Raw genomic sequence first — 23,926 nt, 5'->3', positions numbered from 1 at the left:
TCTCCATCACTGAGCAGGAGTTTATTTTCCAAGCCATCTGAAAGGACATCTGAAGATTTATGTGCTGGCACCTTATTACTTTTTTTTTTTAAGTAACATACTGTTAATGTATCATAGTATTCAGGACTGACTGAAAAAAGAAGACAGATTATTTAAAATTTGATGAATGCTTTGTCAAAACCTCCATTTAGCATTTCCCTTAAGAGTCTGATTTTGAAGAACACACTGCAAAATTTAGGGCAGTTGGAAAGACCAAATAAACTTCAACACATGCTTCTACAGCTGAGCAAGCTGGATAAAAAAAAAAAGTCTAATAGTAATTTTTCAAAAATTAAAGCAAGGTAGATAAGGAAGGAAAGCCTTCCCTGATTAATCACTACAAAGCAGAAATTACAAAGATAAGCCAGTGTTGCTTTTCTAGTGCATTTTTATCTATGGCTTTATTCTGTGCAAGTCAATTATTGGCATTATGTATGAATATGGCAACAACAAAAGGTGTGCCATTTCCACAGCCTTGGGATGTGGAATTTTACTTCTTGCTTACTAGTGAATAAATAACAAGGTATTTCTATTTTAGGCTGTAGTGTAGGTTTCCCATGTGGAGGTGAAAGCTTTGATCTGAAAAACATATCAATAAGTCTGCTTTCAGGGATGCAATGTAATTTTCAAGCATAGCGTGAAGTGCTCAGTATGCAGACTGAACTTTTATATTATCATCTTGCAAAAATAGGTAATTAAAAATTTGAAGAGAAAACAAATTAACACTATAAGAAACTTTGTTTACAAAATGCTCTGAAGACCTTAAATGAAAGTAGAAAGAAATGAAAGAATGGCACTTTTCTTTTGTTGTTTTTTTTTTGGTTTGGTTTGGTTTGGTTTTTTTGTTTTGTTTTCTTTTTATTTTTGTTGTGGGTTTTTTTTAACAGAGCCAGTTCTTATGCATATATCCTGGTTTAATTGAAAGATATAGTGTTAACCCAAATGAAATATGCGCATATGTAAGTATATGTGAAAGGCCTTTCTAAATATTGTAAAGCCTTTTTTAAAAATACCATTATTTAATATAAACTTGAACCCCTCCAGTGGTTATCTTCCCATCAACATGTTACAAATCTGCCTGGGCTTCTAAAATATGAGACTCTCCTAGGTCATTCCAAATTACATTGGTACTGGAGATTTACCCACTAACATCATAGAATCATGGGACCACTTAGGTTGGAAAAGACCTCTAAGATCGAGTCCATCCATTAACTTAACACTGCCACGTCCACACTAAAACGTGGCCCTAAATGTCATATCCACATGGCTTTTGAATCCCTCCAGGAATGGTGACACCACCACTTCCCTGGACAGTCTGTTCCAATGCTTGACCAGCCTTTCCATTAAGAAATTTTTCCTAATATCCAATCTAAACCTCCCCTGGTACAACTTGAGACTATTCCTTCTTGCTCTGCAATCCCATCCTCAGAACACTGCCTAGATGTTTATTGACTTTGTTACATTCTATTCTTGATCCTGCAGAAGGATTTAACGCCACACCTGTTACAAATGGCCTTCCAAGGCTGCTCATAGAATATCACAGTGCACCTTGGTAGTGCTGTTGAACACAGAGAGCTGCTCTCACTCTAAGTGGCATTAACAGGTGCTGCACTGCAGCCTTCAAGTTTTGATGAACTGAAGATAGATTTGTGTTTTGGTTGTTTTTAAATCCTGTTTTAGACTTTGGGTTAGCAAAAATTTCCTCGTGTTTATGGCATATGCATGCTGTTGCACATAGGTGTATTTTTATTTCTCTGTCCCATCCCAAAATTTTCCATTGGTATTGTGTGTTGCACGTAGCAGATAATGTAAAGAGGCTCATAGATTGACTTCAGTTCCATGTTTTTTTAGCTATGAATTAGTCACCAGGGAGTAACTCAAGTACTGCATTAAACCAACAAGCTTTTTCCCTCGAGACAATAGGAATCACTTTGCATACACACCCACCTACCGTGCTAATGGAGGCTGTTATTTTGGAATCTGTTTCTTAAACCACATAGCCAGCCTGACTGCACTTTCCACTCACAGTACATTTCCCCCACCAGAGGCATATATCATCCAGAGATTGCTAAGAATTCAGTAACAAAAACAAGCAATACTATGTTTTTTTAGTATATTTTCTATCCAACATAATCAACTATATTCTTTTTTATTAACTGAAAAATTGGAAAGTTAACATTTGATGGCCAAGATCCAAATAGAGTATTTCATTTGAATTCTATTGCATACAGGGAAGATTATTTCCAAATGTGGCCAAACTTCTTGCTATTGAATGCTTGGCAGACCTGCTCTGTGCGTAAGAGCAATAGGGAACTTTAGATTAAGTAGGCTTTTACTAAAGCAGTTGTTCTCAGAGTTATACCATTAGTACATTTGCATTTCTGAGAGGCAGCTAATCACCTGCAATCTGAATACCGTAAAAGCTTTTAAAATTACTTTGTCATGAGCTAACTAACATGCATTATAATTCCATTACCCCATTTCAATTGATTTTGAAGTATTCATTGAGTATGCCGGTTTTTAACATCATGGATTTGTTATAGTGTTCCTAAGGATGGTTAATTTCTTCTCTAGCTCTGATAGAAGATTCTTCAGGAAAAATGCATCTCTCCATTCTTGATAAAAAGTAGTAAATCATTCTCTCTTACCTGGTAAAAGAAATCAGGGATTATTAGGTATACAGTCAAATTTCTAAAAAATCACTATGTGAAGGTTGCAGTGTACTACTGTCAGAACCTTTTCACTGTTATAGGACTTATCTTCCTTTGAGAGAGGTTAAAAGTTTTTGGAAGGACCTAAGACAATCAAGAGCCCAAGCTTCCATGAAAAATAGTGAATTTATGATTCACCAAATCATTTTTAATATTCTAGATTTGTGGAAGTTTTATTTTAATAAAAAAAGATTCCTTACAGTCTTCAGATTTCTACTAGAGATTTTAGTGAGAATTTTTAATAGCACGAAAGCAAATTTGGAATAAAGCCAGAAAACTTCTGAATCTTTAAAAGTATAAAAAGAGTGTATTTCTTAAAAAAATTCAATGCGTTTTTCAGAAATCCTGTATATATATTTTTTTTTTCAGATGGGAATGAAGAGTGGGGGTGGAGATCTATCTGTTACTTTCACCTACCTTATTTGCTCTACCAATTTGAATTGGTAATAATTTATTTAAATAAAACATTTTACAATAATTAAAATACTCAAGAGATTAAATGACCTTACCATGACTTTTGTTCTCCTTTTCCAGTTTTCAAGAAAATATATTTTATTAAAATCTATCAGTGTAAATTTTAGGAGGATTTACACATTGGGATTTTTCCCATCTGTTTTTTAAAGTGCATCAACAGCCAACACCAGGGAAATAGCTTTACAAATTATTACCTCCAGACTCTGAGAAACTTGTTTTGAAAACTAACACATCCTGTATGGACATCACTGTGCTCACTGCACCATTCCAGGATGTAATTTAAATTCTCTACATTTTTGTAGGCTACAGTTTTAAAATACATTGTTTTACCATCTGCATAACCCTGTAGAAAGCCCTGGGTTTTTGAAACAAGAAACCTGAATGCAGCCTGGATTAGGAGTGGGTACAATAGGAGACCCTTGGCTCCTGCTGTTGAACCAGTGAGGAGATGTGTACTTTTCCACTTCACCTGCTGCCACCGGCAGGGAGCTGAGAGGGCAAACACTTCCCCTGGATGCCGGTGTGATCAGGCTGCTTGTTCATTTCCCTGAACTTCCTTAATCATATTCTTTTGTATTCAGAGAAGAAAGGCTGTCCTGACAGGGCATGACTGGAGATAAATTCCTTTGATGCAATGACAAATTATTCTTTCATACGTAAATGCTTAACTTGGCTGCCACAAGTAACTACTCTGTCTTTTGAAGGAGTTTGGACTTGTAGTTTGGCATCATCAATACTTCATTCCCAGGATTTTTGAATCAAAGTGCAGTTTAAAGTCTATTATCAAAGAGCTTACAGTCAGAAAGCACAAGAACGTATCATTGAGCCCTTTGGTGCATAGGCAAGAGCTGAGCTTTTTAAGACAACAAGGTTTCTTGAGCAAAGTAACCAGGTCAGTCACTGCACGTCCAGCATTTATTGCACATCAGTAGTCTGGGATGCCTCAGAATGGAAGGACGAGGAAAAGAAACATAAATGTATTCTGTTATTAAAGAGATATAGCTTTCCTCTAGAACATGAGTCAGGTCAAACAGGAGGTTTCTGGCTCTCTCTATTGACTGTACAGTGTTTAGGGTAGGTAAGGCCTTCAGTGATGATTGTGTAGGTATAAATCCACATACCCAATGAGGAGACTCACAGCAATGCAACAATACCTTTACTGTCCTTTATATACGCATTTGGATCAAAGTTTTATACTTTGTTAAGGAGCAGTCAGCTTCTGGAGAATATTGTAAAAAGTGTAATGAAAGTCTTAAAAATGTGCCCATTACAGAGTTGTAGTGAATAACACAAAACTAGTTTCTTGATGAGTTAGCAAAAATCTGGGCATTTCTGTGTCTGCATAATGGTCAGTTTATATATGGCTTATATGTACCACAGAACTTGTTTTCAAAGTGTGGTTGTGGTTGGAGAAGACACTACTAGGATCACTGTCTGTATCCATCCCTCTTATTGTCATATGTTACTTGGTATCCCATCAGAGGCATCTTAGTTAAAGACTCCTTGATCGTATAGAATTCCTTTTAAATCCAATGCTTCATTTTTTTCCTATTTATGAAAGATAATAATATATTTAATTTAATTAATAATTTAATTTCTTTTGCAATAGCACCTATGAGTCCAGTAAGGGATGATCTCAATGCAAAATGTATGTGGCAGTTCAGATACAGAAGTGTGCAATTAATATCTGTGGCAAATTGGGAAAAGATGTGATTTCCTCAGAGTAGTCAATGAAATATTTTATGTCAGGAAGCTGCTTCCTTTATTTTCTTTCTTCCTCATAGGAAACCCATTCACACACAGCCTAAAAAAAATAAATATAATTTGGCGTGTATGGCTCAGTGAGAGAAGACATGGACAGATGTTGCTTTAAGCAGTTCACTACAAGTGCTGGGCCCAGTTGGAGTTACCACAGGGTATAAAGTAGGGTTCTTTTTCTTCATGAGAAAGGCAGATAATTGTTCTATACAATCATATATATATATATATATATATATATGCATATGCATATATATATATATGCATATATGTGTGTGTGTGTATATATATATATCCTACAGATAGGTGACTCACCTCACATCATTTTAGATGCCTGAAATTTGATATCTCACCTATGCTGATCACCTAGGCTTCCTCTGTGGACAAGAAAAGACAGACATTTGTGGTTGGTAGGATGTTCACGACTGGGGAAGGGAAAGAAACTACTTACTGATTTCTTCCTTTCCTCACAATACAGAAAAATAGGTTAGGCATTGTAGTTCTTCATTAGCTGGCAAGATAGTATGACTCCAATGTGAAACTGAATGGCTAAGTGAAACTGTGTCACAGTTGCCCATTTGAACAGCAGGATGAATCTCTGTTCTGTCTACTTCTCAAAAAAGTTTTTCAATGCAAGAGAATTTTAAGATACAAACTTGATAATACTTAGATAGAAATTTGGAATTGAAATTCTGTTACTAATGATCTTTTGTTATGAAAAGCAAATATCACATTAGGAAGGAATCTTGCAGTATGACCATGAATTGTCTATGAGTCTGCAAACCTGTATCACAGATCTGTTTCTTTCAAGTTTTGCAACCAGTAGCCTTTAAATTTTAATTTACATAAAGTTTTCATATTGTCTGATATGCAGAGCTGAATTACTTCTGAATTCTAAAAGATTGTCTTCATGAGTGGTTTGCTGGTAGAACATTAATTAAAAGCTGAAAGCTGTCTGTAAATAGCAACAGCATCCATAATTGTTCTATGCCCAGTAAAGTCAGAGGCCAAGAACTCTGTCAGCCTTTCTCTGTTACATTTGCCAGCCTTACATATGTACACACATGTATAAACTTCCACTTGCATCTATCTTTTTCTGATTGTAAAACCATATAAAATGTTGTGAATAGATATACTCTTCATAAATGTTTTTTTTTTTCTTTATGTAAACATCTACAGTAAGAGGCTGGGGAATCCATTAGACCAGGAGCTGTTCCAAACATACAGTGATGGAACTGTATGTATGGGTGATTGACTGCCATTGCGTTCATATCACAGTAGGAAAAACTTATGAAGATTAAAAAGTTTATTTTAATAGGGTATTTTCCTGTGTTGTTTATGATATTGGTACTGCCTTATTTTCCTTACTTCCTGTGTGTTATACTTCTATGGTAAGTATCAAATGTAAACCAAATATAATCCAAAAAGGTTTATAAATGGAATATTTTCCAGTTCTTTCCCAGCTGGCATCTCAGCACGAGGACATAAATCAAAAACCTGCATCCATTAAATTTACTGGCTTAGATTACTTTCTGGCAAAGTCTGAAGTGCAAGAGCCAAAGTTTTCTCTGAAGCCCATGCTCTACCCTGTTTGGCCTCCCATGATTTGCTTCAGGTTCTGAAGAATGCATACCTGGGGACTGTCAGCAAAGGTGCCTCCCCAGCCCTCCTGGCTTTACTGCTCACGTTCGTTTTCTGAGATTTAAACTGAGTTCATTAATCCAAACAGTAGATTGATGGGATCTCCATAATCCTCCAGTTCTTAAGCAATAAAGAATGCCTTGTGCTAGGATGTGAAAACTCTCAGACTACTAGTGTCTCCACTGAGCTATTTCTTAAATACCCACTTTTTATGGTTCACTTCACATTGCAAGAATTTAAAAGGTACCTTGGCTGCAGGTTGATAAAATGAATTAGTGGTTCAGTAAATGTAACAACACTTTAAAAGGTACAGAAGCAAGTTCATATTGATCATTGGGTGCCTGGTAATGCTCTAAATGTCCCTCTGTTACAAAGTGTTTCATGTGCTATGACTGATCTGCTCTGTTCAAAACTGCAGGTTTATGCAACTCAGCCGACAGCTGGATGATTGTTCCTAATATCAAACAAAACCACTACACGGTGCACGGGTTACAGAGTGGCACGAAGTACATCTTCATTGTCAAGGCCATTAACCAGGCTGGCAGCCGCAGCAGCGAGCCTGGCAAGCTCAAGACAAACAGTGAGTAACACAGGATCAGGATGCACAGAGTTCTCTCCTCACCGGCCTTCCTTTTTCAGGCTGATCTTTGGAAAATACAAAAGGACAGAGAAGTTCAATTCTTTTAATGTGCTTTCCAAAATGAGACCCACCTATTTAACATAATTCGAGATTGTCTTAGTCTTCTGTAGTGCAGGAAATATGTTAGGGGTTTTTTTTGAGATATATATCTGTAGTTTGGTCACTGAAAATATCATGTAGGAACGAAGCCATCATATGTGAAATGGTTAAAAACTCTTTTGTGTTTTTTTTTTAATATCCTCTCTATTCTTTTTCCTCTACAAAGCAAAACCTTTTCTTATGTTTGCAGTAAAACATTCTATTTTTCTGTAGTGTTTGTAAGATAATTGCTAGTCTAATTTTATCCTCCAAAATTATCTCTTTTTTAGGACATTGGAAAGCTTCTTAACTTCAACCCCCTCATTTTTTATGGACTTCAGCAAGGTGATAGACTAGTCAGAGATCCCACTTCAAAAAAACAGTGGTTACTCAAATTATTAGCAGATGTAGAATAGCAATTTTAAGTCTAGTTTTCAGCTGGTTTTTCCTCTTGCCCAAACTAATCCTTCAGTCATAATAGTCATCATGGGCAGTTCTGAGGGCTGGAAAAAAAACACTGGCATTTGTGCATCTTCTGAAACCTGCTTATTGTAGGGGAGGGTGCTTGAAGAGGGTTGGTGAGTGGTGCAAGAAGGGGTCTGAAGAGAATGGCATGTACACCTTTCTGATTCCGTCCTGTTTGCTATTAACCTGTGTTTTGTGACCAGACACAATTTAGTACAGAGAGACGTCCTTCAGATACTGCTCCAGCACACAAAGGCTACTAAGCAGTCAGAAAGGCAGGCAGGAGGTAATGTTACTGATGTCAGGTAGTAAGAAACAGTCCCCAATTAATTTGCAATGGGTTTATTCTATGTTTGGTCATAATAGGTAGCTAAATGCACATTGCAAAAGTAGATAATCCTGAACAGTCTGCATCTTATTTTAAGTGCATGTGCCAGTGCCTCGCACAGGCTTCATGAGAGATCTAATTTAAGTTTTCAATTTAAATTTTCTGTGCATGCCATCGAATCTTCTGATTACATGTTTTTTTCCCTTGGTATGAAAGACAGTAAGAAGAGAAGAGTACTTTGCTGGACCATTTGTGGACTTGTACTTTTCTAGTTGTCTCTTGGTGGAGGTAAATGACACAACAAGCAAGCCTGTCAGAATTGTGGTGGGCTTTACATATCTACAAGGTTTGGTTTACCAAAAAGCTTCCTGTTATTGTCTACAAACCTTGTGCTACAGCCAAAGATACTTGCCAAGAGCAACAGCCTGAGTAATGTTATTGCACCATATTATTTGGACCAAGTTACAGTTCACTTCCTTTTTTTTAATGCACAGTATCCAGCACCACATGGGCATCCTTCCAAAGCAATCCTGAATTGTTGACTGTGCTTGTTACAAATAAAGATGTCAGTGAAAAAAAAGACAAGTCTAGTTCTTCTTATTTTCAAACTCATTTTGTGGGATTTGAAAACATACTTTTTGTAGGAATGATGAAGATGTTATTATGGAACTTTACCCCTAGAGAATTAATAGAACACAAGTTATTCTAAATCTAATATGCTGTGAAAAAAGCAACCCTCAGACCTTTATTAGCATGTATCTTGGTTTCAATTACATGCAAGAATTAGAGTATTCTGGTTACCTCTAGGTCAGAGATAATGGACATGATGATTATGCAGGGTTCTTTTCAGGGATTACCGACACGGGGAAGTTACTGCACAATGAAGTTGACAGTAAACTGACAATGCAAAAGAAACTAGCTATTGCAGGGAGAAGAATAGGTTAGTCTGTCTCAAGAATGCTTGAGAGGAGGAAATTAATATGGTTATGTAATCTTGTGAGCTTCTTAAAGGCTTGCTAATCCATTCTCCGTTTAAAAATCAAAGCCAAACCATTCTTCTGTTGCCTTTGTCTCTGCATCCCTAGGTCAGCCATTTAAACTGGACCCCAAATCTGCTCATAGAAAACTGAAAGTGTCTCATGATAACTTGACAGTGGAACGAGATGAAACATCATCCAAAAAAAGTCACACACCAGAGCGATTCACGAGCCAAGGGAGCTACGGAGTAGCTGGCAACGTGTTCATCGACAGCGGGCGGCATTACTGGGAAGTGGTGATAAGCGGGAGCACATGGTATGTAGATAAAAATATATGTGAAAAGAATCACTAGTTCCCACCACACAGGTGCTGGCACAGTTTCTCTAACAGAGATCGGTAGCAGAGACATCAGGAGCAGTATAAGAGCAGGCCAAGCATGTATTTTCAAATAGTTTGTCAGATGAGCTTCCCAATCTCCAGCACTTTTGGACTCCAGGAATAAATCTGTCAGATTATGCATCTTTGTATTTAGCAGCCTTCACGGGACTTTTACTCCATAGCTGTGGTTGGTTGTTTTTTTGAACCCACATACAGTATGTATTAAGATTTTTTTTAATTGGAGGGACCAAAACTTTCATGTTGGTTACACAGAGATAGCTTTGTAAATGTGATCACTTCTCTACTAAACATAGAAGATTTTCTGTCCTTCACTATGAAAAAAATAAATAAAACTGAGGACAACTTGATAGTCCAGTTTAACAGGGGCAGAGGTCAGATTTGCTTTTGGGAAGGGGTCATGAAGCAGCAGAGCTATAGGTCTGTGCCCCAGGGAATGAGGCAAAGGGCAGGAAACAGAAGACTGCTTTCCTTCACTTCTGAATGATCCTCTGTGTCATACAGGGGTGTATTTCAGAGGGTCTTTAGTCAATGGAAGAGATGTTATTCTTTGGTATTCAAAGACATCATGATGAAAGTTAATGGAGTGGAAAAATCAGTGGAGTCTTCAGGTATTTCCCACTGTCTCAAAGAAGTAAAATGCTGTTTGTCTGTGCCAGTGCTAAGGAATATGGAAAAAAACCTTATGGTACATTAATCTCTGTAGGCTGAATGTCCAACAAATACTGCAGTGTTTCTAGAACGTGAGGAAGTTTTACATTTCTGTTATATATGACAAATCAAGTATTTTTCCTCAGTATCCTTTAATGAGAGTATTTTCAGAATCCTTCTGCCCTGCACATCTTGCCATAAATTATGGTTTGCAGAGCAAATGTCTTCACCTACAGTTGCTTAACTTGGCCTGAAACCCAGTCTCTAAAATGTTCATTTGAATCTGAAAACCACACCAACATCTGGCAAAACAGATTTGAAAATGGCAAAATACGGGGGGGAGGGGGAAGAGATGTTTAATATGTCCTTTGATGTTTACACTTGCATTCCTTCTTCAGGGCCATGTATTAAAGGAGCAAGAAGAGATCAGATTAGTGACAGATAGCAGTGTATTTTAAAATCAACAAATTCCTCTGTATTCATCTGTTGGAAATGGAAATTTGAGGTCCAGTGATTTAAATTCTGAGTTGCTGAGTACTCACCAATCTTCCTTTTCAATACCAGAGGCAAGACCTCAAAAAAATTGCCATAGCTGCCAAACTAGAAATATCACTATGAGTTTCCCTGACCTCTGAACCCAAAAGAGAGACAGAGAAAAGCAGTAATTAAGCCTGTGCAGATGTTGTGGTGAAACGTCACTTAATTAGAGCTTAACTCACAGCAGTAAGAGGCAGGAGCATTCCAGCGAGTCCTCTGGGCTAACATTTGACTTCACTGAGAGACAAAATGGCAGGAAGCATTTGTTTCCTTGAGATGTGCTTTTGTTTTGCAGGTATGCTATTGGTATTTCCTACAAATCAGCACCAAAGCACGAGTGGATTGGAAAGAATTCTGCCTCCTGGGTGCTTTGTCGCTGCAATAACACGTGGGTGGTGCGGCACAACAGCAAAGAAATCCCCATCGAGCCCGCACCTCACCTCCGGCGGGTTGGCATTTTGCTGGACTACGACAACGGTTCCCTTGCCTTTTATGATGCTTTGAACTCCTTACACCTTTACACTTTTGACATTACATTTGGCCAGCCAGTGTGCCCCACGTTCACGGTGTGGAATAAATGTTTGACCATTATAACTGGCTTGCCTATCCCTGACCACCTAGATTCCTCCGAGCAGCTCGCGTGAGTGCTAAAAGCCAAAAGGTAGGACAGCACATCTCCCCAGGGCGGCCAGGCGGGGCCACCAGGAGCTTACCCAGAGCTGGCAGATCCATGTGGCATCCCAGACAATGCTGCCAAATTTGGGCAAAACTGACAAGGAGAGAAAATCTCTTCCTGTGTATTTTGTACTGAAGGACAAGAAGTGGCTTTAATAATATCTTAGAACTTTTTTTTCAGTTGATTTTGTTTGGTTGGTTTTGTATTTCATCTCTTACAGGAAGATTTGTAAATTATTTATAAAAATGGAAAAAAAAAAAGCTAAAGCCTAGTATGGACATCTGGGATATGACTTCTTGTTTTTTTGAGGGGAGGGGTTTTTTTGCACATTGGTGGTCCTGTTAATTAAAGTTTCATCAGCCTTTTGAATAATTTTATTTTACAGTGGATAATATAAGAAAATTGGAAAGATGAAAACTGCATAGTGGACAAGTCAGTATACTGCAGGTTTTACTTGTACCAACATTACTGGTCTCATTACCAGCCTTGTTGAGTGCAAGAGCTCTCAATTTCTACTCTGCACATGGGAGTGTGCAGACCAAAAGAACAAAAATAAGCAAGCGAGGAAGTGGAGCTCGCCACCACAGCAAAAGAATAAGGTTTAATTTACTTCTGTTCACAGGGCAATGCTCTCAGTTCATAAAAAACATGTGGAGTATCTCCTAGAAATGTGAGTGGATAAATCATCTGGTGATTTTTTTTTATTGATGGCAATATTCCCATCTATCAGTGCTTCATTTTCATCTTTGGAAAACATTATAGAATCATTGAGGATGTGGAAGATCGATACCATCTCTGAGAACCCACAGCACTGGAGGAGAACAGCTAATCCAAGGTCTGACTGTAGACTAATTTGATAAAGCACGGCATCATTTAAAGATTGATTGTAATAGAAGATGTCACAGTTCTGATGGTAGACATGTGAATGCTTATTGCTGATTTTACAAGGTTCAACATAGCAAGCCCAGCCAACAACTCGGAAGTGAGACATGCACCACTTTACCATTGGTTTTAAATTAAATACAAATGTTTCATTGTCATACACTGTGTAGTGTCTATAACAAAGCAAGGAAATCTGTTTTGCATGTGCTGTATGGAGAAACACTGCAGCTGGAGTTTGCTCATAGTAATCATTGTTCCAGGTTGTTTGGGAAAGCACAGTTCACTTTCCAAATGAAAAGTAAAGAGTAAGATTTCAACAGCAGTAGAAATCTGCATAGGGAGACCCTATGTTCATCCTGGTGTTGGTAGAAGAGCTTCAGTGAAGGCAATAGAGGTTCTACGTACTTTATCTCAGAGCTGAATCAGGTGCATTTTTTTTCTCTTTCCCTTTACAGATAAAAGCTTTTTGTAATTATTGCAATGATTATGTATAAAGGAACATTTTGGGAGACAGTTGAGGCATATGGCAACTTTAAAAGAATGGTTTTCCTACAGTATTTTGTTATTACTATGCAAGTGGTGAATATATCTGCCTGTATAGAAAAAAGATAAACTGAATATCAGCTTTAAAGATTTGCTCAGTAATTTATAACCATGCTTTAGGTATCTTTTGAAAAAGATGCCTTAATGCACTTTGTTCAGTAATGGGTCCAAAATAAAATGGTCCCAAGCTCAGTTTCAGATTTTTTAAATACTGATTCTCCAGGTGTAAAGCTCTACTACAGTTTGCCTTATGATTATATCAAAAATTTATGAACAAAATGAGGAGAATATGTACATGCCTGTTTGTTTCTTTTTAATAGAGAATAAATGCCTTTCCATGTTTCTTTGATTTCCATTTACATGCCTGGCTAACTGCTGAAATAAATGGAGAAAAATCTGGCAGTTCATTGCTGATACCATGGCTTTCAGCTGGGCAACATCCCATAGTTCACAGGTAGGAGCCACTGATCTTTCCCAAGTAGACGTAAAGAGGCAAAGTGTGTACATACAGTGAACCTCAGTGTTTATCATAGGGTCATTAATAATCAAGAAATGTATACCCTCAAAAATGAAAAAGTAAATCAGTCCCCAAGCATTCATTACATTTTAAAACTGAGTACAATGCTACTTGTACAATCTGATATACAATGCCCAGATGATCTGGCCTAGGATGTTTGGGAGCTAGCTGAGATGGTATGAAAATCTTGAAAATGAGTTGACAGATGTCTGATGCAAAGCAGTGATAAAAGGATGCATGAAGAAAGGACTTTTATTCTAGGGTTATTGCCAAGTTTCTGCCTAAAAGTAAAGAGGGAATTACCAAAGTACATGTAGCAAGGTTGTGTATCTTCTCTTTTGCAAGAAATATTAGATCTAGAAGCTGATCTCAGTAGTGGATAAACTGAAAACTCTGCTCAGTGTTTAGTTATACAATGTTGGCAGAGATGGAGCTGCATGGAAATAGTACCATGAATTTGGAGAGGTCCCAAATGATTTCACATATTTTCATTGTGAAGATAGAGCATGAGTCTAAAGACAGATTGTGGTTTTGGCCAATAGAAAAAGGATGGTATTTTATCTACAGACCTTGTTGTATCATCTTTATTATGACAAAGAATATTTCATCTGGAGCTAAGCCACATTTCTCTGATGTCCTATTAACTCAGTCAGTGCTCTGTGTGCATATGTGTTTGTGTATATATGTACACATATGTATGGGTATACACATACCAGCATATGCACAAATATAGTGTGTCATTTGTGTATACACACACATATGTATATACACATACAAAGTGACAGCAATTAGTCAGGTGTTCCTTTTTTGCTTGTTTCTTGGACAATTTCATATTCCGTATGACAGTGAGGAAACAAGTTTGCTATGAACAGTATTCTTCTGGACATTTTTTAACAAACAAAATCTGTTTATTTTACAATACTTGATTCAATGCCTGATTAATCAATAAAAACTTCCATTTGAAAATGTAGCTTCTGTGGTCTGTGGCATTTTGCATGGTCCATAATAATGAATTGAAATCTGGGAGAGCAAGTAATCCTTGTATGAAAATAAAATATGGTACTTTAATGTAGCATGCAGTCTTAGATGAGGACTTTTCCCTTTTTTTTGAAAGTTTTGTGACTCGCAATGAGGTAACATTTTATAATGGTGTGTTTAGCAAATGCAGATTTTTGAGGAATAATCTGCTAAGATGCAAGCAATGAAAGTGGTAGATATACCATTGTGTTGGTATAATGAATGTTTCAAGTGTGCTTAGAACTCAATTTAAGGTTCAGCAGAATTAGAGCAAATAATAACACAATCTCTTTAGAAGATAGTAGCAGCTCAGAGTAGTGTTGAGCTTGAGGGAATGCAAGGGTGGGGGACTATTTTTCTCTGAGATGAGATAAGATTTTCCATGTGTTTGACTTTTATGTGTTAATGCACACCTAATAGGGAAAAAAATCGTTCTGAAATGGGCAATATGGCATAAATTATTTAGTAGACTGTCTCCAGTCTACTGTATTTTCCCATTGTTGGCTTTCAGAGAGCAATAAAGTTGCTGCTTTTTCTGCCATTAGTTTATTTTTTATGGGTTTTGGGTATCCCAGTTTTCAATTGCTCAACAAAGAGACTCTCATTTAGCAGAGGGTCCCAAGGGTAGGAAGAATAAAAGTCTCTCAGGTCTGGGTACACTGTGAAAAGCAGGAAATCTGCAAGTACAGGTGAAAACACATTTTTCATTATTTTAGCAATAGTAGGTCACTAAGCACCAGTGTGCATCATCTATTTTAGTCCTGTGTCTTAATTGTAAACACTATATTCTTTACATATTAGAAAATGCAACAGGACACTACTGAGAGTACAAATTAGGATGTCAGCTCATTAACCAGTTCATTTTGAGATGGCCAGCCTTTATGGCACCATGCAGGACTGTGGGAGATTACATTAAAATATTATTGAATAACACAGTAAATATTTCTTTTTAAATTATTCTTATAAAACAGATGTCTAGTAGTTAGCATATTCTGCTTTTAACTGCAGCAGCACAATTTTCAGAAAAGCCCGTGAAACAAAACAAAGTGAGGATTGCTAGTGGCTCTCATCTGTGGTACCAAAACTGAGGGTATTCAATGAGTTGGAAATGCTGTTTTAGTTTGTGGTTGAGGAGTGAAGAGGAGCTGACCCACACAGGAACAGCGCACCAGTACCTCAGTAACTGCCAGGGCACACCTGAACTGAAGGCCTTGGGTCAGTGGGGCAGCTTTGGGAAGCTGGTGATAAAGAAAAATGTGCACAAGTTGCTTATGGAGTGATGTGCTGGGAGTTTAACTGTTACACCATTTCTGATGTATTTTCACATACTGCTCTTTGCAATAGTGGAAGTGTGTCTTGAGATAGATGGATGTATTTTACTCCTGTAAAATACTTTCCTGTCTTTCAGAGTTGGTTGCCCAATTAGAAACAAGAACAATGTTTTTGTCTCCTCCACATTGAGGAAAGTCCTGCTCACTTCCAAGTGCTGATGTTGAGCTATTTGTATTTAATGTGCTTTCTGAAATTAAAGAAATCCTCCTTACTTTTTAAGTTTTGATTTAGTATTAAATTTTCATGTAAAAAATTAAGAGACTAAAGAGCAATGATGTTAACAATGCTTTCAGTGTGGGCTAGACTCTTACTTTGGACTGTGACGTTTAGGGCATCTGTGTACATAAATCAAATCTCTGTGCCAGAACAGATTAAATTGTCATTCATGTGGGAGTTGAAAAGTGCAGGTGCAAGTGTTTTCTTCTGAAGTAGGCTTTTGCATTAACTCCACTCTTTGAGTAGACTATTCTGTTTCTTTATTTTTAAAATTGGTTTTCTGATTGAAGTGCAGGCCCAGTTAATGACACTGTAAATAATAAAATCATTCATCATGTTACCAATTTTAGCAAGCCCTGCCATATCACATGCCTCTGGCAGATCGCTGAACACCTCAGCTGCAATCAAAACCTTTACAACCTCACCTCCAACATGAGGACTGAGGCTTAAGATGTTGACCAAGTGTGTAACTTGCCCAGGTGGGATTCATCCTGCTTTGAGTAAGGAGCTCCAGCACAAATCATGATACTAGTTAAAGGTGAAGGACACATATATTGCACAAGGGTCATATAGGAAAGATATGGGCTAGAAAACCATCACTGTTGAGGCAGCTCTGGTTTAGAAGAACAACAAGATATTAGGAAGTCATGGAGTCTTCTACTACAGTGTGATCAACAGCGGCATTATTACTGCTGCCTTAGAGAGAATGGAGTAGCAAAGGAGGGAGTTCTGGAGCACTGCTGGGAACCACTCAGAGTGACAGGGCAGCTGAAAACCTGCCACCACTACTTTCCTTGGCACTATGCTGCAGCTCTGCAAAGCAAGCCTGCACTTATTTCTCCTTTTGTTCCAGCTCAGCCTCAACCCACATTCCCAAATGACAGGAAAAATAATATTGCAATTACATATTTGAAATCCTAACCTGAATAAAAGCAGCAGAGCAGGGATGACAGCCCCGAGCCTTGATCCTCCTTTATTCACACAGATTCTTGCATCTGCGTACTTCAAAGGAGATAGTCCTGATTTACACAGAGGTAGGTACAAGCCCATGAATCTTCACTTTCTAAAGAGTCAAACCCAAGTGAAGCAGGAGCCCCTGTGAGAACAGCTCAGGCTCTCCAGTAAATCATGTCTTTGGAGAAAGCACTTTAGCTGCTAGCAAAGCTGCAGTTTCTCATGAGCTGTTTCCCAGGGCCAGCACAGGTGTGTTTTTAAATGTCTGGTTCTTTTAAAATGTATGGCTCAGTAACATTCTTTGGTAAATTGTTCAGGCAATGCTTTGCTGTTTCCTCCAAGTGTGGGAAAAATTCTCTTAGCAGGTGCTGTGTTACTTTTATAAAAATCTTAGATACACAAGTTATGATATAATGCTCTAGCATAAGACTATTGTTCTTGGACTTCCATTTAAAAAGGGATAATAGCTAAAAAGTTTAGAAGTCTGCTTCCTTTAACTGTCTCAATTTACATAGTTATTTGAATTAATGGAGATATTTCCTCTTAAGGAATAGCACCTAATTTCTTGTTAATACACATGGACAGTAATTAGGAGTATTCCTGAAAATTAGGAACCCTTATAATAGTTTATAATCAAGCCTTTAAAAGGCAGCAAATGAATGCTTTGTGTTTTGTATAGTCATTGAACAGGAAAAAAAACAGCTACAGCTGTTTAGAATACTGAAAGGTAACAAATGACAGCTAACTGCTACATGACAGGATGGGAAAGTTTTCATTAGCAATTTTTTACTTCTCCCTCATTTTTATTTTACTTGGAAAACAGACAATTCCACTTGAAAATATTTCTCTGATATTCTTCTATTCCTTCACCTTTCTTTCTGTTTTCAGTCTCATTTTTAATTTTTAAATATTAGAGATGCAAGAGGTTTCAAAAAGTTGGCTTTATTTGTTATTTTCTTAAAAATTACCATTTTCAGAATGTACACAAAAAATTAAATGAGAAATCAAAATATTAATGCAATATGGCAACTTGAATGTTGAGAATGTTTTTGAAGCATAATTTGAAGAAGGAATGCAGATAAACCTGTCACTCTTCTACAATCACTGAATTATTTGGTTTCATTATTCTGGGCTTAATAGCATTTCTCTCTAATTAAAACAGCACTAGGAGACCTGATTAAGGAGCACAAGCAGAGAGATAGTAGATTATTTTAGGATAACCCTGGAACCAACTCATTTTAATAGCAGTAATATATATACTCAACCTCATTAATGCCATCTTGGGGTTTTTTGGGTTTTTTTTAAATTATTATTATTAAATTGTGTGTCCTCACTAATAGTAGTTCATAGCCTAGAAGTATGTGTCTCTCTTGGGAAGCATAGATTCCAATCCCTTATTCTATTGGGATTCTATTCCCTTATGGAATAACAAAAAACTCTCCCCTGTGGCAGGTGTGAAGGTGGTGCCAACACAGCAAGAACATCTCCCACCAGCAGAGGACTGGTTGATCGATATTTCTGTCATCTTATTTATGCAAGTAGTAGTGATGGCCGGAGGATGAAATAGATTCATCCATATTTGTAGATACAGGAAGATGTGGAAAGCCTCTTTGTTGAATTAGTAATTACCACCAGTGGCACACACAACCCAGAATTAGAAATTAGCAAATGGAGATTTGTTCCTTTATACAATCAGTCACATATCCTTTTAATTTTGTCTAGTCACTGTGGCCCCTGTCTCAATTTGTCCATCAGTTTACATCCACAAGCTCCTTAAACTTTTGTTAAAGTTGGAGTTGAAAATATTGGGGCTTTTTTACATATTAGGTTTTAGTCAAACAAACATTTTTTTAAAACAAACATTGCTGATATAATGTCATCAGGTTATGATAGAGAGTAGATATGAGGAACAATTTAGAACCCAGAACAGATACAAACTGAGTTCAGAATAGAATAATAATGTTTCTCTTCTAACAGTGTAGTCATAGAATTACTACACTGCATGTATTTAGACAAACAGTGTTTATTATCAAGAAAGTGCCCTGAGTTATGCTGTAAATTCTAAAAGATGTAAAAATTGAGGAAATTAGGATAAACCTTTGAATTACATACACAAAAAGAGAAGAAAAATTTATTTATTCACTATCAATAATTCATATTTTCCTACTTCCTTCCATGGGAGGGATGAAATAAGAATTATTTGTCTTTTCATTTTTATGAAGTCACTGCTCCATATGAGCGTTACTTGGAAATCTCTCAGGATGAAGAAATTTCATATGAACAAGCACAGCATTCTCAATAATCTTGAAGTCTGCATAAGCCATTAGCCAGTTTTAAGGCTGGCAGTTACCCATCAAGTAATGAATGCTTTCATGTGTATCTCACTCTGCCAGTAGAAACATGTAGCATTAAAAAAAAAAAAAAAAAAGTGATCAGTCAACTACAAAGATGCTACTTGGTATAGGGAAAAGAAAATATTTTCATGGACCTGTACTTGTGCTGGTTCTCATGCACAGAGAAGTCCTAAATCCTGACAACCTTTTATCTACTTTTGGAATTCAAAAGCTCTCCAAATTATGCTGAAGGTCTGGTTGGTGTATATGGGTACAATTCACCCCAGTACCCCCACTGTCCCAGTTATTCCCGTTTCCCACAAGCATAAGGAGAAGCAAGCCAGCTCCCAAAGGTCGTCATCTCTAATTCTTATCTGACATTTCCCAGGAATAGTAAAGGTACAGGATGGCCACATCTTGTGTGGCAACAAAATATGCTAGGAAATTTTAAGCAGATTTCTCTGGGATAGAACCTGACCCCACAGAAAGAAAGGATGAACTGGCTCCAGTAGCAAGGTCCAGACATTTCTTAAGTAGCTTCTCCACATTCTGCTATAGTCAGGAAAGGAAAGGGAAATCTGCTGCAGGCCAGACTATGAGGATGGCACATTTCTGAAGGCATGTCCAAAAGAATCAAAGGGAAAATTTTAACTCATTCATCCTCATAGGAAGGTCTGCATGAGGAGGATGGATACATTTTTCCATGTTTCCATGGAAGCTTGGAAAGCTGCCTCCTTATATGTCAGGTTTGGCAGTGCTTGTGGGCAGGCAGCCCCTCATTTCATTTGAAGAGTGAAAAATCATTTTCCCACAATTTTTCTTCCCATTCTCCTAAAAGTTTGACAAATGGGAAGAAAAAATTGTCAAATTCCAATGCATGAAGGCTCATGCCACTGACCTTCATTGTCAAAGTGAAGAAAATGCAAAAACTAACAAAGAAAAACAAAACAAAGAAAATACAACAAAACCTCTGTGTGCAAAACTTTTACTTGTTACAACTGACATACCTGACATATTTTTAATCTGCTACTATTAAAACAGTAGCAGATTAATAATATTTTTATGTATTAGCAGAAACACAGTGGAGGGTTTATCATGACTGGAACTCTGGCAGTGGAAGAGAGAAATAGAAGTTAAAGGCAGAAAGAATAACCCTAGGAAATACACCTAGGAAGGTAAAACCAGAAATCATTGCTACCACAGTGCAGTGAGTCAGTAGATGCTCATCTGGAAGACTGCAAAATTCTGGTCTAAAAGAAAGATGATATTCAATAACAGAGGAGCAGATAAAGGCTCATCTTAAGGGAAAGCTAAGGAAGAGCTTAGGTAATGAGGGAAGATGTAAATGGGCCAGTGCAGCCATTACTGTCTGAATGGAGATAACAAAGCGGTTATTAGGGATATTATTATCATATTATTAGGGATAGCCCCAGAAAAGGAGAGTCTCAGTTCTGAATGAAAGTTAAAATTGGTACAAGAATAAATTCAGTCAGCTCTTTTATGAACAGTTATGTCTATGGAAATCAAGAAGGTTACTTTGTGGGATGGCAAGAGGAGTAAAGAAACCTTGCTGATTCGAGATGAAGTTTTGTGTGTGAAATTAATCACACTTCAGTATAAATGAGCAAGTACTAGTCACCTAGGCATAAGCATGTTTTCTAGGCATCTTCCATAAGGAATGGGAAACAAATAGCACCTGCAAACGTTCATTCTATATATTCTAGCCACCTAAGTCAGAACAGGGAGACTCTCACTCCATGCCTGAACTTCACCATTGGTCACAGACAGCTAGAGTGCATTTGGTATCTGTCTTTTAGATAGCTAAAGTCAGATCAAGCAACTACCACTCTATATATTTAGCAAATGGTATATTGACATATTTATAGTGGTGATTACAGAGTAAATCCATTTGTTTGGATATAATACAAGAATTTATAGACAGCTCCTGTCTTAAAATCCTTACTATGCTGAAGTAGGAAGGCAATTTTTCACTGGCCTCAGTGAAGCCTACATTTTGCCTCTTAAATAAGGTGAAATGTTGTAGGTCAAAGTCATATTAAATCTCTCTCCTCAAGGAGTGTTCTAGCCACTGAGCTCTGTTTTTTCAAAAGAAGACATTTATAATAATGTTCAGTAAAATGGCCATTCAGGCAGCATCAACAAATAAATAAACTTTTATTTGACTACAAAACAAACTGGCTTGAGATTATATGTGCTCATATGCATTCTATTGCACTGATCCCATGTACAAGTATTTTAGAGTCTAAATTGATTTGCTTACCCAATGGTGAAAAATGCTACACATTTATAGCATTTCGTGGGCCAAATGATTTGGATGTGTTATAGGACCAAGAGCTCCTCAACAAAACTGTCCTCTGACAGAGAAGTAGCCATCAGTTACAAGTTAAAAGAAATGCATAAAAGGTAACTGAGAAGTGCTGGCTTTTAACATATAAATTGGATGCTGAGGTCAAAAGTACTTGTTTTTTTTATGTTATTTATTTACATCTTCTGCAAAGGAACTGGGGCTGGTTCTCTGAAGGATGACTGGAAAGCCTTTTGATATTCACTGTAGATTGTTTTGGATGGTTACCTTCCAGAAAATCTTAATGAGAAGAAAAAAATATTCTGTAGATGGATGTAAATACCCCTTTTTCCAGGGTCTTAACTTAGACTCACCTCCCTATATTGTGTAGGTCACTTTCAGTGGTTTCATTTTACCTATTTCTAAACATCACAAGTATTTAGCTAACGATGCTGTGGTGAGGTATGTTTCATTCTTCAGGTTAATAGAGTGCACAGCTGAAAAAAACCTTCACATGCAAAGTATTGTTAACTGCTTGTTCATAAAAGGAAAGGAAATTACTACTCAGGCTGGAGAAATTTTGAAGTTAAGATTGTTGATGCTCTTCAGGCTGATAGAAAAAGAATTCTGAAATGAAAGGTGAGAGTTTCTGCAGGAAACGCTGTTGGGGAAAGGATTAACAATCCACGAAGGTCAAATAAGGACAGCTGTCAGAAAATCACTCAAACTAGGGAAATATTTTGTAAAAGGCGTGACACAGAGAGAGTTAGTGGGGTTAGAGTCATGGTGAAAGGTGACTGAGATAGCCAGGTGTGCTTTGGAGGGATTTCTGTTCACAGAGAATTATGGGAATAGCTTGTGAAACTGCACTAGCCCATACTGCTTAAGGGTCTGGGAGTTGGAAGCAGCATCAGAAAACAATGGAACTGAAATACAAGTCAGAAGGAACTGGGAACAGAAAACAGCACAACATGGAAAACTTCTATAAAATGAGTCTTCTTACTGCTGGATTTGTAACATTGATGAGTATTGAAATGGCTTTTAAACTGTAACTTATTTTCACAGGTTGTGGCAACATGATTCATTACTTCTGTTCATTTTAATTATTTGAACAAAAATGTTCCTCCGTTTCTGGTGCCTAAATCTCTATCTGCCTACAGTCTTGATTTACGTGCAAGCAAGGCCTTACATCCTTAGGTATTTCCCAATCTATAGAAGGATTTAGTCCTATCTCCTCATAAAATCTGGGCTCTTCCACCAGCACAGTAAGGAATGTGGAGACATTGTTTCTGTCTCTAGTTGAAACTGCCAAAGTTTTTTTGGTAAATGATATAACTTGATAGGTACTGAGGCCTCTTGATTTGGGAGCTTGGTGGGCTGATGTGGCAGAAGCAGTGATGATTTGTCTTTTACATGGAAGCAGGTACTGATCAAGGGATTAAAATTCACGGCAGGTGGCTTTGTGCTGAATTGCTGGAATGGAATGTGTCTGAAGGGCGGTGAAGATGTTTGATGCTGGAGGATGAGGAAGTTTTGCCAAAGCATTGGTGAGGTGTCACTGTCAAAGAAGTTAGTGAATGTAACCACAGTCACTGTAATTCAAAAGTCATTTGACAAAATTTTTGTAAAGTTATTGTGCTCTGAATGGTGTTAAAATATGGAATTTATGTAAAAGTAAATGAACTGATGTTTAGTTATTGGAATAAGATACAACAGATGTATTGTGGGATATATATAAATGAATGTGTAATATAGATTATTTGAGTTATAAAAGATGGTGCTTTGACCATCCATCATTGATTTGCTTTTACTGGGCTAAGGAAATTGTGGAGATGAAAAGAAATAACAATTTATTAGCAAGTTTTGGATTGTATGAATGTGTCTTGATTTTTGTAATAAAGAATGTTAACTCTACCTCTTAATTTCTGCTTAAGTAAACCTGTGAATTTCAGTAGTAATTTTATTTTGTGCAGAATAGATCTTAACAAAACCAGGAGTGATAATTAAACCTTACCTAATCTTAGTGTAAGACAATTGTCAACAGGCAAATAACTGAATCATAGCCTTGCTAAAGAATTCCCATTGAAGGGAGTTCACAGGACATATCCAGCTGGAGGCAGGTTTCCAGAAATTATCGCAGAGCCTTGAGGAAAATAGTGAAGGCTATAGTGAGGAAAAACAATAGACCACCAATGTGTGGGTTTCTGACTTTTTATAATCGAGGATAGCAGCCTCCCTGGCAAAGGGAAGGGAAGGGCTGCCAGCGTCACACCTTCACATTAGACCAAGGTGACTCCCTGACACAAAGCCATGATTTTGTGGCACAGAACTATTGAAGTCAGGGGTAATAACAGCAAAGCTAAATTTGCAAAGGTGGACAGGTAAGGAGAGAACAAAGAGGGATTTTACTGGGATTAATGTGCTGTGGGAAAGATGAGTGAAATGAAGTTCAGAG

General features: G+C 37.3%; 1 protein-coding gene across 11 annotated transcripts in view; it reads left to right on the top strand.

Annotated features, from left to right (window-relative positions):
* Nucleotides 1-23,385, top strand: part of MID1 (midline 1) — a 244,413-nt gene extending 221,028 nt beyond the window's left edge. For all 11 annotated transcript variants that reach the window (XM_072933817.1, XM_072933827.1, XM_072933829.1 and 8 more), the window contains 3 exons: nt 7,042-7,203; nt 9,220-9,427; nt 10,992-23,385. In XM_072933817.1, coding sequence (XP_072789918.1) covers nt 7,042-7,203; nt 9,220-9,427; nt 10,992-11,340 — 719 coding nt within the window. In that variant the 3' untranslated portion in view covers nt 11,341-23,385. The remainder of the gene's footprint in view (nt 1-7,041; nt 7,204-9,219; nt 9,428-10,991) is intronic.
* The last annotated feature ends 541 nt before the right edge of the window (nt 23,386-23,926 follow it).

The sequence above is a fragment of the Taeniopygia guttata genome, chromosome 1 (assembly GCF_048771995.1).
Source record: "Taeniopygia guttata chromosome 1, bTaeGut7.mat, whole genome shotgun sequence".
Classification (NCBI taxonomy): Eukaryota; Metazoa; Chordata; class Aves; order Passeriformes; family Estrildidae; genus Taeniopygia; species Taeniopygia guttata.
Note: the sequence above shows the minus strand (reverse complement) of the source record. Positions and strands in the feature narration are given on the sequence as shown.